Source organism: Eulemur rufifrons, chromosome 24 (assembly GCF_041146395.1).
Source record: "Eulemur rufifrons isolate Redbay chromosome 24, OSU_ERuf_1, whole genome shotgun sequence".
NCBI classification, from domain to species: domain Eukaryota; kingdom Metazoa; phylum Chordata; class Mammalia; order Primates; family Lemuridae; genus Eulemur; species Eulemur rufifrons.
Window position 1 is genome coordinate 14,389,642 of NC_091006.1, and position 13,277 is coordinate 14,402,918.

A 13,277-nucleotide genomic window follows, 5' to 3' on the forward strand; every position below is an offset into this window, starting at 1 on the left:
GCTCCTGCAGCGCCTTCCTCCACAGATGTCTCGAACAATTTGAATGAAGCGGTTGATTATAGGGCTTGAATCAGTTTGAACACTGATTCGCTGCCTGCCATCCTAGACAAGCCATTTAATTTATCTGTGGCTCAGTCTCCCCACTTTGCAACCAAGACAAACACCACCCTGGGGATTATGTGGCATTTCAGTGAGTTATAGTTAACACTATTAACACAATTAACACAGTAACACCCCTGGACTCCCACCAAACATGGACCAGGCATTAGCTGATCCTGACGTTTGAGTTACAGTACCCCCTGCTTTGTCCTCTATTTTTTAACTTATTTTTTATTCTGAGATAGTCTGGCTCTGTTGCCCCAGCTAGAGTGCAATGGTGTCACTGTAGCTCACTGCAACCTCAAACCCCTGGGCTCAAGAGATCCTCCTGCCTCAGCCTCCCAAGTAGCTGGGACTACAGGCATGCGCCACCATGCCCAGCTAATTTTTTCTATTTTTAGTAGAGACAGGGTCTCACTCTTGCTCAGGGCTCAGGCTGGTCTCGAACTCCTGAGCTCAAGTGATCCTCCTCCCTCAGCCTCCCAGAGTGCTAGGATTACAGGTGTCAGCCACTGCACCTGTCCTGTCCTCTGTTTTAGACCTAAAGTCTGGAAAGGGTGAAGGATTTACCTAAATACCCCAAATGAACAGGTTTTGGAGGTGGGGCTTTTCAGGAAAATGCGGCAATTGGACTTTGCTCTCTGAAGGGATCCTTTGGTCCCTGGCTAGCCCAAAGGGAGAGGGTGGAGGAACATAGGGCCCAACAAATAGGTTCTAATCCCCAACAGAGAAGGAAAGGAGAGAGAGCAGGAACAAGGCAGGAGAAACACCGACTCGTCTCACCTCCAAGATCAGATCCCACTCCCAGGCCAACTGGCAACACTAGAAATATAAAAAGGCTACGCCCAGCTCCACGCCCACGTGGTGGCGGCCTATGGGGAGCGCTGAGCCAGTGACGTTGTTGCTGCCCATTGGCTGCAACGGCTCTGAGTGGCCAGGCCTGGAGTAGATGTGGAACAGGCGCTTTCTGCCCCTGTATGCACCACTTACAGGTGCTGCTCCTGCTGCTACTGGTGAAGATGCTTCACTTGCCCTTCAAACACCTGTGATCAGGACCCCTGGGATGGCTACCGCATTCACCTGGTTGTCCTGGAACAGGGTGTGTGTGTGTGTGTGTGTGTGTGTCTCTGTGTGTGTGTGTGTGTGTGTGTCCTTATACTATGCAACCTGGAAGTTGTACTTAACATTTAAAAAAAATTATTTTATTGTAAATTAACAAATTATGATTGTATATATTTATAGGGTACAATGTGATGTTATATGTACACAATGTGGGATGATTGAATCAAGCTAATTAACACATCCATCACCTTGAATACTTTTTTTTTTGTGGTAAGACATTTGGAATTTACTCTCTTAGCAATTTTGAAATACACAATACATTGTTTTTAACTATAGTCACCCTGCTGTGCAATAGATCTCAAAACTTATTTCTCCCGTCTATCTGAGACCGTGCACCCTCTGACCAACAACCCCTCATTCCCTCCTTCCCCATCTCCCAGCCTCTGGTAACCACATTTCTGCTCTCTGCTTCTATAAGTTCAATCGTTTTAGATTCCACATATAAGTGAGATCATTTAACATTTATCCTTCTGTGCCTTGCTTATTTCATTTAGCACAATGTCCTCCAGGTTCATCTGTGTTGTCATAAATGACAGATTCCCTTCTTTTTAAAGGCTGAATAGTATTCCATTGTGAATCTATACCACGTTTTCTTTATCCATTCATTTGTTGGTGGACACTTAAGTTGTTTCCATATCTTGGCTATTGTGAATAATGCTGCAATGAAGGTGAGAGTGTAGATACCTCTTTGACATACTGATTACTTTCTTTTTTTTCTTTTAGAGACAGGGTCTTTCTCTGTCACCCAGGCTGCAATGCAGTGGTGCAATTAAAGCACACTGCAGCCTCAGACTCCTGGACTCAAGGGATCTTCCTGCCTCAGCTTTCTGAGTAGCTAGAACTACAGGCACATGCCACCATGCCTGGCTAATTTTTAAGTTTTATGTAGAGATGCAGTCTCACTATGTTGCCCAGGCTGGTCTTGAACTCCTGGCCACAAGTGATCCTCCCACCTCGGCCTCCTGAACTGCTGGGATTACAGGCATGAGCCATCACACCCCGAACATAACAATTTTAAATCGTTTGGGCATATACCCAGAGGTAGGATTGCTGGATCATATGATAATTCTATTTTTAGTTTTTTGAGGAATCTCCATGCAGTTTTCCACAATGGCTGTACCAACTTACATTCCCACCAACAGTGTACAATCAGTGGTTCCCTTTTCTCCACATCCTCGGCACTTGCCATCTGTTGACCACTCTTTAACGTTGCTGCTGTTGTTTTTCCATCTACTTTTTCCATAAAGCTCCCTTGTCTTGGACAAAATCATGCATAACACGATATTTGTGTTATGTTCAAATTGTTCCAATGCAACAGTCACACAGAACATCTGCATTTTCAAAAGAAGCCAATGACAGAACCGAACATACCTCTTCCGATTCCCTGTTCTTGGTTTCGGCTGCCATTCCTTCCCAGGCTAGAGCTCCAAATCTTTAGGGCCTTTGTACCTTTAAATTGTATATCTTCAAACTTTACACCTTCATAGATAATCAGGGAGTTTGTTTCTTAGGGGTGGACTACCGATTTAGAATGAACCCATAAAAATCCACCAGCAACCTCCACGCCAACATGTGTTGTTTTGGGATTTTTTGATAAAGGCCATTCTCACTGGGGTTAAGTGATATCTCATTGTGGTTTTGATTTGCATTTCTCTGATGATTAGAGATGTTGAGCATTTTTTCATATGTTTGTTAGCCATTCTTATATCTTCTTTTGAGAAGTTTCTATTCATGTCATTTGCCCGCTTTTTGATAGGGTTGTTTGATTTTTTCTTGCTCATTTTCCTGAGTTCTAAATAATTGTTGTTATCAGTCCTTTATCTGATGTGTAGTATGCAAAAATTTTTTCCCATTCTGTAGGTGGTCTGTTTATTCTTGTGACTGTTTCTTTGGCTGTGCAGCCTGGTACTGGCACAAGTGCAGGGACACAGACCACTGGAACACAACAGAAAATCCAAATATAGAACCATCCTCATATAGTCACCTAATTTTTGACAAAGCAGGAAAGAATATACTCTGGGGACAAGAATCCCTATTCAATAAATGCAATCACATTGTAAAAATGATAGTTTTATTTCCATATTTACAATCTTATATTTATTATTTCCTTTTCGTGCCTTGTTGCACTGACTAGGACTTTCAGTATGATGTTAAATAGAAGTTGTGACAGTGAGTTTTCTTGACTCACTTTTTAGTTTTAGGGGATGAGCTTTTACTATTCTCCAATTTTACTATTCTCCATATTTACTAAATATGATGTTAGCAGTTATTTTTTAGAAGCTCTTCTCAAATTAAGGAAGTTGTCATCTGTTATATGTTTGCTAAAGGTTTTTTAAAAATCACGAATTGATGTTGAACTTTTTTTTCCATTTTCCTGAGCTGGTTCTGCTTTATTTTATTTTTTTTATTTCAGCATATTATGGGGGTACAAAAGTCTAGTTATGTATATTGCCCATGGCCCCCCATCCCTCCGAGTCAGACCTTCAAGCATGTCCATTCCCCAGACAGTGCGCATTGCGCTCATTATGTAGGTACATAATGGTGTACATTATGTACACTCATTCCCCTCCCCACCCACATCTGCCCAACACCCAATTGGTGTTATTCCCAAATGTGCACTTAGGTGATGATCAGGGAAACCAATTGGCTGGTGAGTACATGTGGTGCTTATTTTTCCATTCTTGGGATACTTCACTTAGTAGAATGGGTTCCAAAACAGCAATAAAAAACCTTCCCAAAAAGAAAAGCCCTGGACCAGATCACACCCGGATCACACCCAAATTTTACCACACCTACAAAGAAGAACTGGTGCCCATCCTACAAAAATTAGTCTCCAGCATTGAGAAGCATGGAATTCTCCCCAACATATTTTATCAAGCCAACATAAGTTTGATACCAAAACCAGGAAAGGATGCAACAAAAAAAGAAAACTACAGACCAATATCCCTTATGAATATAGATGCAAAACTTCTCAATAAAATCCTAGCAAATCGAATCCAAGTGCTTATCAAGAAATAATCCATCACGACCAAGTGGGCTTCATCCCAGAGATGCAGGGATGGTTCAACATATGCAAATCTATAAATGTAATTCACCACATAAATAGAAGCAAAAATAAAGACCACATGATCCTCTCAACAGATGCAGAAAAAGCATTTGACAAAATTCAACACCCTTTTATGATAAGAACGCTTAACAAAATAGGCATAGACAGGGCCTATCTAAAAATGATACAAGCCATATATGACAAACCCACAGCCAACATCATACTGAATGGGGAAAAATTGAAAGCCTTCCCACTTAGAACTGGAACCAGACAAGGTTGCCCACTGTCCCCATTACTTTTCAACATAGTACTGGAAGTCCTTGAGAGAGCTATCAGGCAAGAGAGCAGAATCAAGGGTGTCCAAATAGGGACAGAAGAGATCAAGCTCTCACTCTTTGCTGATGATATGATATTATATGTAGAAAACCCCAAGGATTCAACCAAGAGACTCCTGGAATTGATAAATGTGCAGAAGCTTTTAAATTTAATTATGTCCCATTTATTTATTTTTGTTGTTGCTCTATTTGCCTTTGGGGTCTTAGGAAAAACTCTTTTTTTTTTTTTTTTTTGAGACAGAGTCTCACTCTGTTGCCCCGGCTAGCGTGCCATGGCATCAGCCTAGCTCACAGCAACCTCAAACTCCTGGGCTCAAGCAATCCTCCTGCCTCAGCCTCCCGAGTAGCTGGGACTACAGGAATGCGCCACCATCCCTGGCTAATTTATATATACATATATATATATATATTTATCTGTCCATATAATTTCTTTCTATTTTTAGTAGAGATGGGGTCTCGCTCTTGCTCAGGCTGGTCTCGAACTCCTGAGCTCAAACGATCTGCCTGCCTCGGCCTCCCAGAGTGCTAGGATTACAGGTGTGAGCCACCGTGCCCGGCCAGGAAATACTCTTATAGACATTAGCCTAGGCAAAGAATTTATGACTAAGTTTTCTTCCAGAATTATTATGGTTTCATGCCTTATATTTAAGTCTTTAATCTATCTTGAGTTAATTTTTTTATATGATGAGAGAGACGGATCCAGATTCCTTCTCCTTTCCAATTCTCATACCTCTCTCTAATCACTTTCTAATTGCCAATTTAAAGCCACTAACTTAAATTCAAAGTAGCTAGTTAAAATTGTTAATTTAATTAGCTAATACCACCAACAAAATGTTAAATAGCAGTGAAGTTAAGACTATCCTTGTCTTGTTTCTGATTTTAGTGGAAAAGTTTGTGTTCATGATGGAACAGTTTAATGGGTATTTTTTCCTACAGTTGGGAGAAGAAATGGTGTCCATAAGCGGTGGTTTCCACACTTTTAACATCTCATTAACTCTTCCTCTCTTCTTTCATTGCCTTATGAGAGTTCTCAGATGATAGGCGAGGCAATCACAGACGTCATCTCACATCTGTGGCTCTTTGCTGGGGTGTGAGAAGACTCCGTTTACTTTAGAAGAGTGCGTTTTTTTTAAATTTCAGCATATTACAGGAGTACAAATGTTTAGGTTACATATATTGCCTATGCCCCACCCGAGTCAGAGCTTCAAGTGTGTCCATCCCCAGATGGTGCACACCACACCCATTGGGTGGGAATATATCCCTCCCCTCCTACCCCCCACCTGCCCTACACCCAATGAATATTACTACTATATGTGCACATAAGTGTTGATCAGTTAGAACCAATTTGATGGTGAGCACATGTGGTGCTTGTTTTTCCATTCTTGTGATACTTCATTTAGTAGAATGGGCTCCAGCTCCATCCAGGTTAATACAAGAGGTGCTAGATCACCATTGGTTTTTTGTGGCTGAGTAGAACGCCATGGTTTTTAATTGGAAACCATCCCTGCCTAAGTAACCATGATTACTTAGTGATTACTAAGGCCTGAAGGAGAAGGACCAGAGATTACATGCAGCCGTTAGTCTCAGTGCCTTCTCAACCTATCGCGAGCTGTGCTGCGGGGCCGAGAGGGCGTGAGAAGGGAGTGGGTCATCGACCAGGAAGCCCAGAGACAAAGCCTGAGGGCAGGTAGCGGGACCAAGGGCCAATCCCAGGCTGGGGTTGGGGTGGAGTTGGCTACTTCTGGGAGGTTTCCTGAATCAGGACATCAGAAACTTGTGAAAGAGTCAAAGTCTGGTTGGTGAGTGACGCTTCTCCTCTGTCCTGCAGACCTTATTCTTTCTCTGGCACAGCTCTCCCCACTGAGCCTGCTGGCGTTTTCTCCTCAGGAGGAGGACTTTGCTGTACGCCCTTCCTGCTCCAGTTGGAAGCTTCCACCTCCGCAACCAAGGGGAGTCCACGGTTCGGTGAGACCTTGCGCTGAATTTCTCCCTTCTTGTATCATATTTCCTACTTCCAGTGCTCTCACGCTTGCTGTTTACACTGGCCATTTCCCTTTAACCCTCCTTCCATGCTCCCTGGCTCCGTCAGGTCTGGTGAAATTTCTTTTCCTGGTCCCACTTGTTTGACCTACTTGCTGTGTAATTTCATGGCACCACGTGGGTCTCATACTGAACATGCTTAATACTAATTACAGTTGCTTTCCATTATTTTGCAGAATCTGTATCTATGAATTCACCTACTCGCTAAAATCTAGTGTTGATCCCAAAACCAATACTTGCGGGGCTTTCAAAGTCAGTCAGGCATGCAAGAAGCTAGGAGAGATTTGAGCTGAGGTCAGACAAGGCAAAGCTGGTGGGTCTATTCCGTGCCATGTTTTCTTTTTTTTTTTCTTTTTTTTTTTTTTGCATTTTTGTGTCCCTCTAGTGCAGCTGAAGTGCTGTCTAGTGTTCTACACACAAGAAGGCTGTGATGTGCCCTGTGAAGACAATATGTGTCAGATAAACATCATTCAGACATGTTATAGTGGTGTTGGCTTTGGGTTCAAAGTTCATGCATCAATGATATGTCTTAAACAAGGTGTTTTTAAACAGGCACGTATAAAATGAAGTTATGTGTTAACTGGTTGACAAAAATGGTGTGGTTAGAGGTTCACAGGAACCTAACCCTATATGTAACCTTGTAGGAGTAATGACTCTGTGTTCATTAATTCAGTGTCCCTGGCAACTTTATAAAACATAACTACCATAAACAATGAGCATTGACTGTACCCACAGCAGCAAGCGATGAACACTTAATGAGCACCTCCTGTGTGCCACATACGGGACCATGCTGTATCTGGGAATGGAGGATTGGACAAGGCAGGAAGGGATTTCGTAAACACCCATTTTCAATGCTAGTTTATGAGCAGATGAGATCAGCTTTATTCAAGGCTGTGCCACCAGTTCCTAGTGAAGCTCTTTGCTTAGCTTCTACGAGCTGTTTGATGATAGCTTAATGTTCGTTGAATCTCAAATAAGCTTTTCCCCTAATCTTTATCCTCCCTGTCAATACCCGGAAAGGTTTTTCTCCACGATGTTCAAAATTTCCCGTTGTGTTCCCTCCCCCAACACAGAACCCTATGTCGGGGAGGGAAACATTCATTATTCACATTTAGGGTGAGCCTTCTGAATTTGAGTTGATAAGTTCTGTCTTGAATCTGTAACTTTTGTAGGACAGGAGTCACTAGTTCGGTAAGGCAGAAGAATCAGGTGCTAGTAATATCCTTACTCCTGGGAAGGGATGAAAGCAGTGATCTTGAGTCTAGATGGGGTTGCCAGATAAAGTACCCAGTTAAATCAGGATTTCAGATGAACAACAAATGATTTTGGCGGGGGGTACATATGTTCTCAATATCACTCACTGTTTATCCAAAATTAAAATTTAACTGGAATTGGCACCATCTGGAATTACATTTCAGAGAAACAATAGTTATTTTTTTCATTTAAGTATGTCCCAACTATCATTTATTGTTGGCCTGAAATTTAAATTTAACTGGGAATCCTGTATTTTTCTTTGCCAAATATGGCAGCCCTAGTCTAGTATCTACCATTACTGTCTCCTCTCTTCCGTTATCCTTGCCTTGAGTTCCCTCTGGGGTGGGAAACAGATATTGAGAGCTATGTTCAGCACAATAGGTTGGTTCTTACGTGATCAGAAGAATGGGTTGCCCATTATCTTCAACATGTTTCTTATAGAAAGAGGTGTTTGCTTTATAAATGAAAAGATGTATGTATTTGTACATACTTTTCCTTCTGTCCCCTTCCTCCTAATCACTTAAAGAACCTGCCTAGGTCTTAGGGATGTTGCACATCTTGGGAGTTACTCTCCAGTTGAGGAAGGCAGAAAGCAATCTTTGAGCAGAACTAAAGGATCTTTAAGTCTTTCTGACCATGTGCAACATCCCTAAGACCCAGGTAGGTTCTTTAAGTGTAAATGAAGTTTTTAAGAGGTAATAGTTATGGCTTATGATGTCAACTTTCTACTTTTCTGTAGGTCCTACATGTTTTGTGGATGTGAGAGTCCTTTTTTGAACTGAGAAGTTTCATGTGCTGGACACAATGAGCTCCTTCACCATTGCTAAAAACCTTACCAACCACAGGCTTCTGTCTTACCTGACGGCCCTGGATCAGTATCAGCTAGAGGAATTCAAACTTCACCTCCAACCACCGGGGAGCTCCGAGTGGATCCTCGGCATGAACAGCATGCAGTTCTCCTGGCCAAGAAACTCGCAGGTCCCCTGGGCAGAGCTGAGGGCTGCTGATGCTGTGAACCTCTTCTTCCTTTTGAACAAGCACTTCTCAGAATGGCAGGTGTGGGAAGTGGCCCTCAGCATTTTCCAGAAAATAAATCTGACTTCGCTATGTGAGGAAGTTAGAGAAGAAATGAAAGGTGAGTCTGCAAGCAGGAGGGAGGGAGTCAGCACTTTCTGGCTCTCAAGGGAACGAGGAGGTTGCTGGTGGATTTTTATGGGTTCATTCTAAATCGGTAGTCCACCCCTAAGAAAGAAACTCCCTGATTATCTATGAAGGTGTAAAGTTTGAAGATATACAATTTAAAGGTACAAAGGCCCTAAAGATTTGGAGCTCTAGCCTGGGAAGGAATGGCAGCCAAAAGCAAGAATAGGGAATCGGAAGAGGTATGTTCGGTTCTGTCATAGGCTTCTTTTGAAAATGCATATGTTCCCTGTGTGACTGTTGCATTGGAACAATTTGAACATAACACAAATATCGTGTTATGCATGATTTTGTCCAAGAGAAACACTAAGTAAGCACAAAAAAACAAACCAAAACAAACGCCCCTGCACCCAGCTGGGCTGGGCAGTGTGCACACGGGCACACACCTCAACCATCCACCAGCTACCTAGGATGAGCCACACCCAGTGCAGGCTTTCTGTCCGGTTTCAGATCACTTTCCTTCCAGCACTTCACCAAAACTCACAAGCTGCGGTGCTTCCCACACCCACAAGCAAACCTCACATTTTATTCAGGGTGAAGTGCCGGGCTGTATCTACTGCAGCATTGCAGGACCTACTGAAACGTTAAGAGTTTTGTGAAGTGCAAAAGTGTGCGACCGTCTTTAAATGTGTCCTTTTAAAAAATGCATCACTGACCCCATTTCTCATAAACCCTGTGGTTGTTATTGCCCAGTTTGACCTACTATCATGAGTTTTAGGAATGTTGGTTTATAGCAGAACTGCCTGCCTATTAGAAACTGGTGCCTGTTACAAACTGGAAATTGATCTTAATGCTTTCTGTGCATTTGTATTTACTCTCACTACATTCATAACAAGGCGGCCCTATTACTCCTATTTTACAAAGAGAGAAATTGAGGCACAGATAGCTTAAGTAAATTGCCCAATGTCACAGAGCTGGTGACTAGGAGAGCTGGGGCTTGAACGCAGGCGGTGGGTCTCCAGGGCTCTATGGTTACCCATATCCTGTTCTCTTGCCCCAAAATGGAGGAGTGAGCTCTAAGAAGTGGGAGTGGGAGCAGGCAACACCCAGTCTGCTTCGCGTATCTCCTGGTGGGCAGGAGGACGGGATGGGGAGTAGAACTCTGCCCCACCTTTTCCTCCCCTCTCCCTCTCATTTTTAAATCCCTCAGATACCCTTGTTTAGAATAGGCAGAGGTTAAGTAGAAAACTAGGGAGTGGGATCTAGAATGCTTAAATTCCTTTCTGACTGGCAATCCCTCTGTGGAGACCCAGAGTGAAGAATTGGCACAAAGGAGAATGCTATCAAAGAAGAACTTCCTTTCTGGTCATTGATCCAGAATGCAACATACACCCCCTGCTCAGAAGCTACAGAGGAGGGCTTTTCCCCGGTCTTTGTCTGGTTCCTACTTAGCCTCTGCATGATCCACTCCTTTAGAAAGCTATCTCTCAAGTAGGGGAAAGTTCTAGAAGGTCCTAAGTTATTCTAGTCCATCCACTGACCTTTATTATCACCTACATTGCTGGGGAGGTGAGGAGACCTACGTGATTTATTCTGCCCCATCCTCTAGGAACCCATCAGCCCTGTCCTCTAGGAACCAGCACAGTGAGGGTCTCTGCACCTGATCTGTGCTGTGTGATATGTGTTGATAAGTGAGTCTGTGAATACACGTGTGTATCAGGCACACGTGTGCTGTCTTTTGGGGACTACGGGTTTAAGAACTCAGGCTTCAGAGTCAGGCTGCAAAGGCTAGTTCCATCTGACACACTGGAACCCTGGGCAAATGACTGTACCACTAGGCCCCGATATTCTCTCTCTCTCTCTCTCTGTCTCTCTCTCTCCCTCTCCCTCCCTCTCCCTCTGTCTCCCTCCCTCCCCTCCTCCTTTCTTTTTCTTTTCTTTCTTTCTTTTTTTTTTTTTTTTTTAACACTGAGCTCCAATTCCTTCAGTCTCTTCCATCCCAAGTTTGTCACTGAAAGGGTTGGTTCTACTGGGGGTCTCCATCACTGCCGGCCCATTTTCTTTCTGGGGTGTTTCAGTATCCAGTCACCGTTGTTTATTTCAGGGCATGTGCAGACCCAGGAACCCCGAGACCCAAACACAGAAGAACCAGAGGTGCTAGAAGGAGAAACAGGTTTGTGCACTGCGGGATGATGATGGACACACTGCTTGATGGAACCCTCATTTCACCAGGTCCACGTTTGCCTCCTACTCTGAAATTTTCTTGTTTATGCTACGTAAGAAATTAAACTCTTCCCAACTGGTTCCTCCAGTACTGGTTATTGACTAAAAGGTTACCATAAATGGGCCTTCTGTCCGAGCTCTTCCTCCATCCGGTTGCTTTTGCGTCTCTGTCACATATCATTTGGGCGTACTTGTGTGGAGTTCATATATTTAGAAATTATTTTATTATATACATAAAAGTTTAAAATTTGTAGTGAATTGCATTTTTAATTATGTAGTGATTCTTTCCCAATAAATCATTTTTTTGGCGGCGGGGGCGGGGGGGGGGGTTGGGCCTTAAAGACAAGGTCAAAGTTTTCCTCTCCACCCTCTGCATCAGAGATGAGGTTTAAAAGGCAATGAAAATAGGGATCATATTGACTTAACTGCATGTTTGTGTGTAAATAACTGGTGCTTCCCTCTCCGTGTTTTGCTGGGTTTAGAGTGAAGACACTATCAAATAAAGCTAAGGAGTTGGGGCAAGTATGTTGGGTGCAGAAAGGGTCAGTTGGGTGCCTAAAACGTACTCATCTGGTACTTAAAACATCCGATAAGTCTGTTTCACCAGAGAGCAGTGGAATATTTAGGCATAGTAAGCAACAAAGAACTGCATGTGGCTGCCCTTTGCTACTCCCTTATGGCCTTGCAAAGTGCCCTAAACATTAGGGAGAGGAAGCAAAACTCTGCTACTGATTTTTTTTAACATTCATTTTCTCTTTAAAGCCGTAGCACCAGTCCTGCTCTGCTATTCATCTCGAACAGCCCAGCTCTTCAGACAGGTGGTCCCAGCTAGATCTAGAGTCTTTATCAAGATCTGGAAGGTGATGCCCAACACCTGATAGTAAAGCTACAACCTGGAAGGCTCACATCATTGGGTTTATTTGCAACAGAGGAATGCAACATGTCCAATAGTTAGCTTAAGAATCACTGGAGCCAGTGATGAGAGGAAATTATCTATTTTTCCTCTGCTTGGGCTGTGCCTAGGAAAAGGTGTCCACTCACGTTCTCTGCTTCTAGAAGGGTTAGACCAACCCAGGACAGAATGCAGCTCAGAGTATGTGCCTGTGGGGCTCGTGGACTCTACAGGTAGGGTCTGTGGAGCTCTACAGAATTGGGATTTTTTTGCCCCAGGCAACCCTGGGAGGAGAATGATGTATTCTTGTTCTTTGAAAGGTTGCTCCTTCAAAGGAACACAGATGATCAGGAGGAAGCCCAGGACCCGGCTTGCTAACAAAATCTAGCCCTGCAAACGTTGGCAGTCAATGGTGTTATAAATATTAGAGCCATGTCTCTTTAGATTCAAATCCCTTGAGGTGTTGGCTCATAGCAGCTGTGTACTGGGCAGTGGAATACAAGTTTGACCACCGTGTGGGTCACAGAAGGGGTCCTCTAGCTCATGAGGAATGAGATGGTCAGAGTGATTACATGCAACAAATTGGGGGGTTGAGGTTAGAACCTAAGTCTTGGTGGTTTAATTCCTATGGTATTTTATTCCAAAGATATTAGAGTGGCTTCTGTGTGCTGGGCACTGTTCCATATACTTAGGATACATCAGTGAACAAACAGACTAGCCATCTACCTAGATAGGTAGTGGTCATACTAAACGAATAAGTTACATGGTGTGCTAGGAAGTGACAAGTGCAAAATAGAAGAGAGGGTAAAGCAGACAGGGAGAGCCCAAGGTGTGCGATTGAGGAAGTAGGTGGCAGTACTAATGAGAATTATCAGGCACCGCTGAGGAGATGAGGTTTGAGCAAAGCCTTGAGGATGAGCCAAGTGGATGGATATCTGGGATTGCAGGCAGAGGGAGGGCTGGAGCCCAGGCCCTGAGGAGGTCTGTGCTTGGAGTGTGCTGTGGTCTTCCCAGGTTAGCATGTTGCAGCTTTAGTTGGGTTGATGGAGTTTAAGGATCTGATTCCTTCAGTGTCTTCCACTCCAAGTTTGTCACTGAAAGAGTTGGTTCTCCTGGGAGCCTCTGT

The 13,277-nt window shown here is 43.5% G+C and overlaps 1 protein-coding gene across 1 annotated transcript in view; it reads left to right on the plus strand.

The window, feature by feature from the left end:
* The first annotated feature begins 8,700 nt into the window (after positions 1–8,700).
* The window catches only part of LOC138374215 (NACHT, LRR and PYD domains-containing protein 13-like), a 36,079-nt gene continuing 31,502 nt past the window's right edge, over positions 8,701–13,277 (plus strand). The window contains exons 1-2 of the mRNA XM_069456929.1: positions 8,701–9,031; positions 11,141–11,209. Of these exons, the coding sequence (XP_069313030.1) occupies positions 8,701–9,031; positions 11,141–11,209 (400 nt within the window). The remainder of the gene's footprint in view (positions 9,032–11,140; positions 11,210–13,277) is intronic.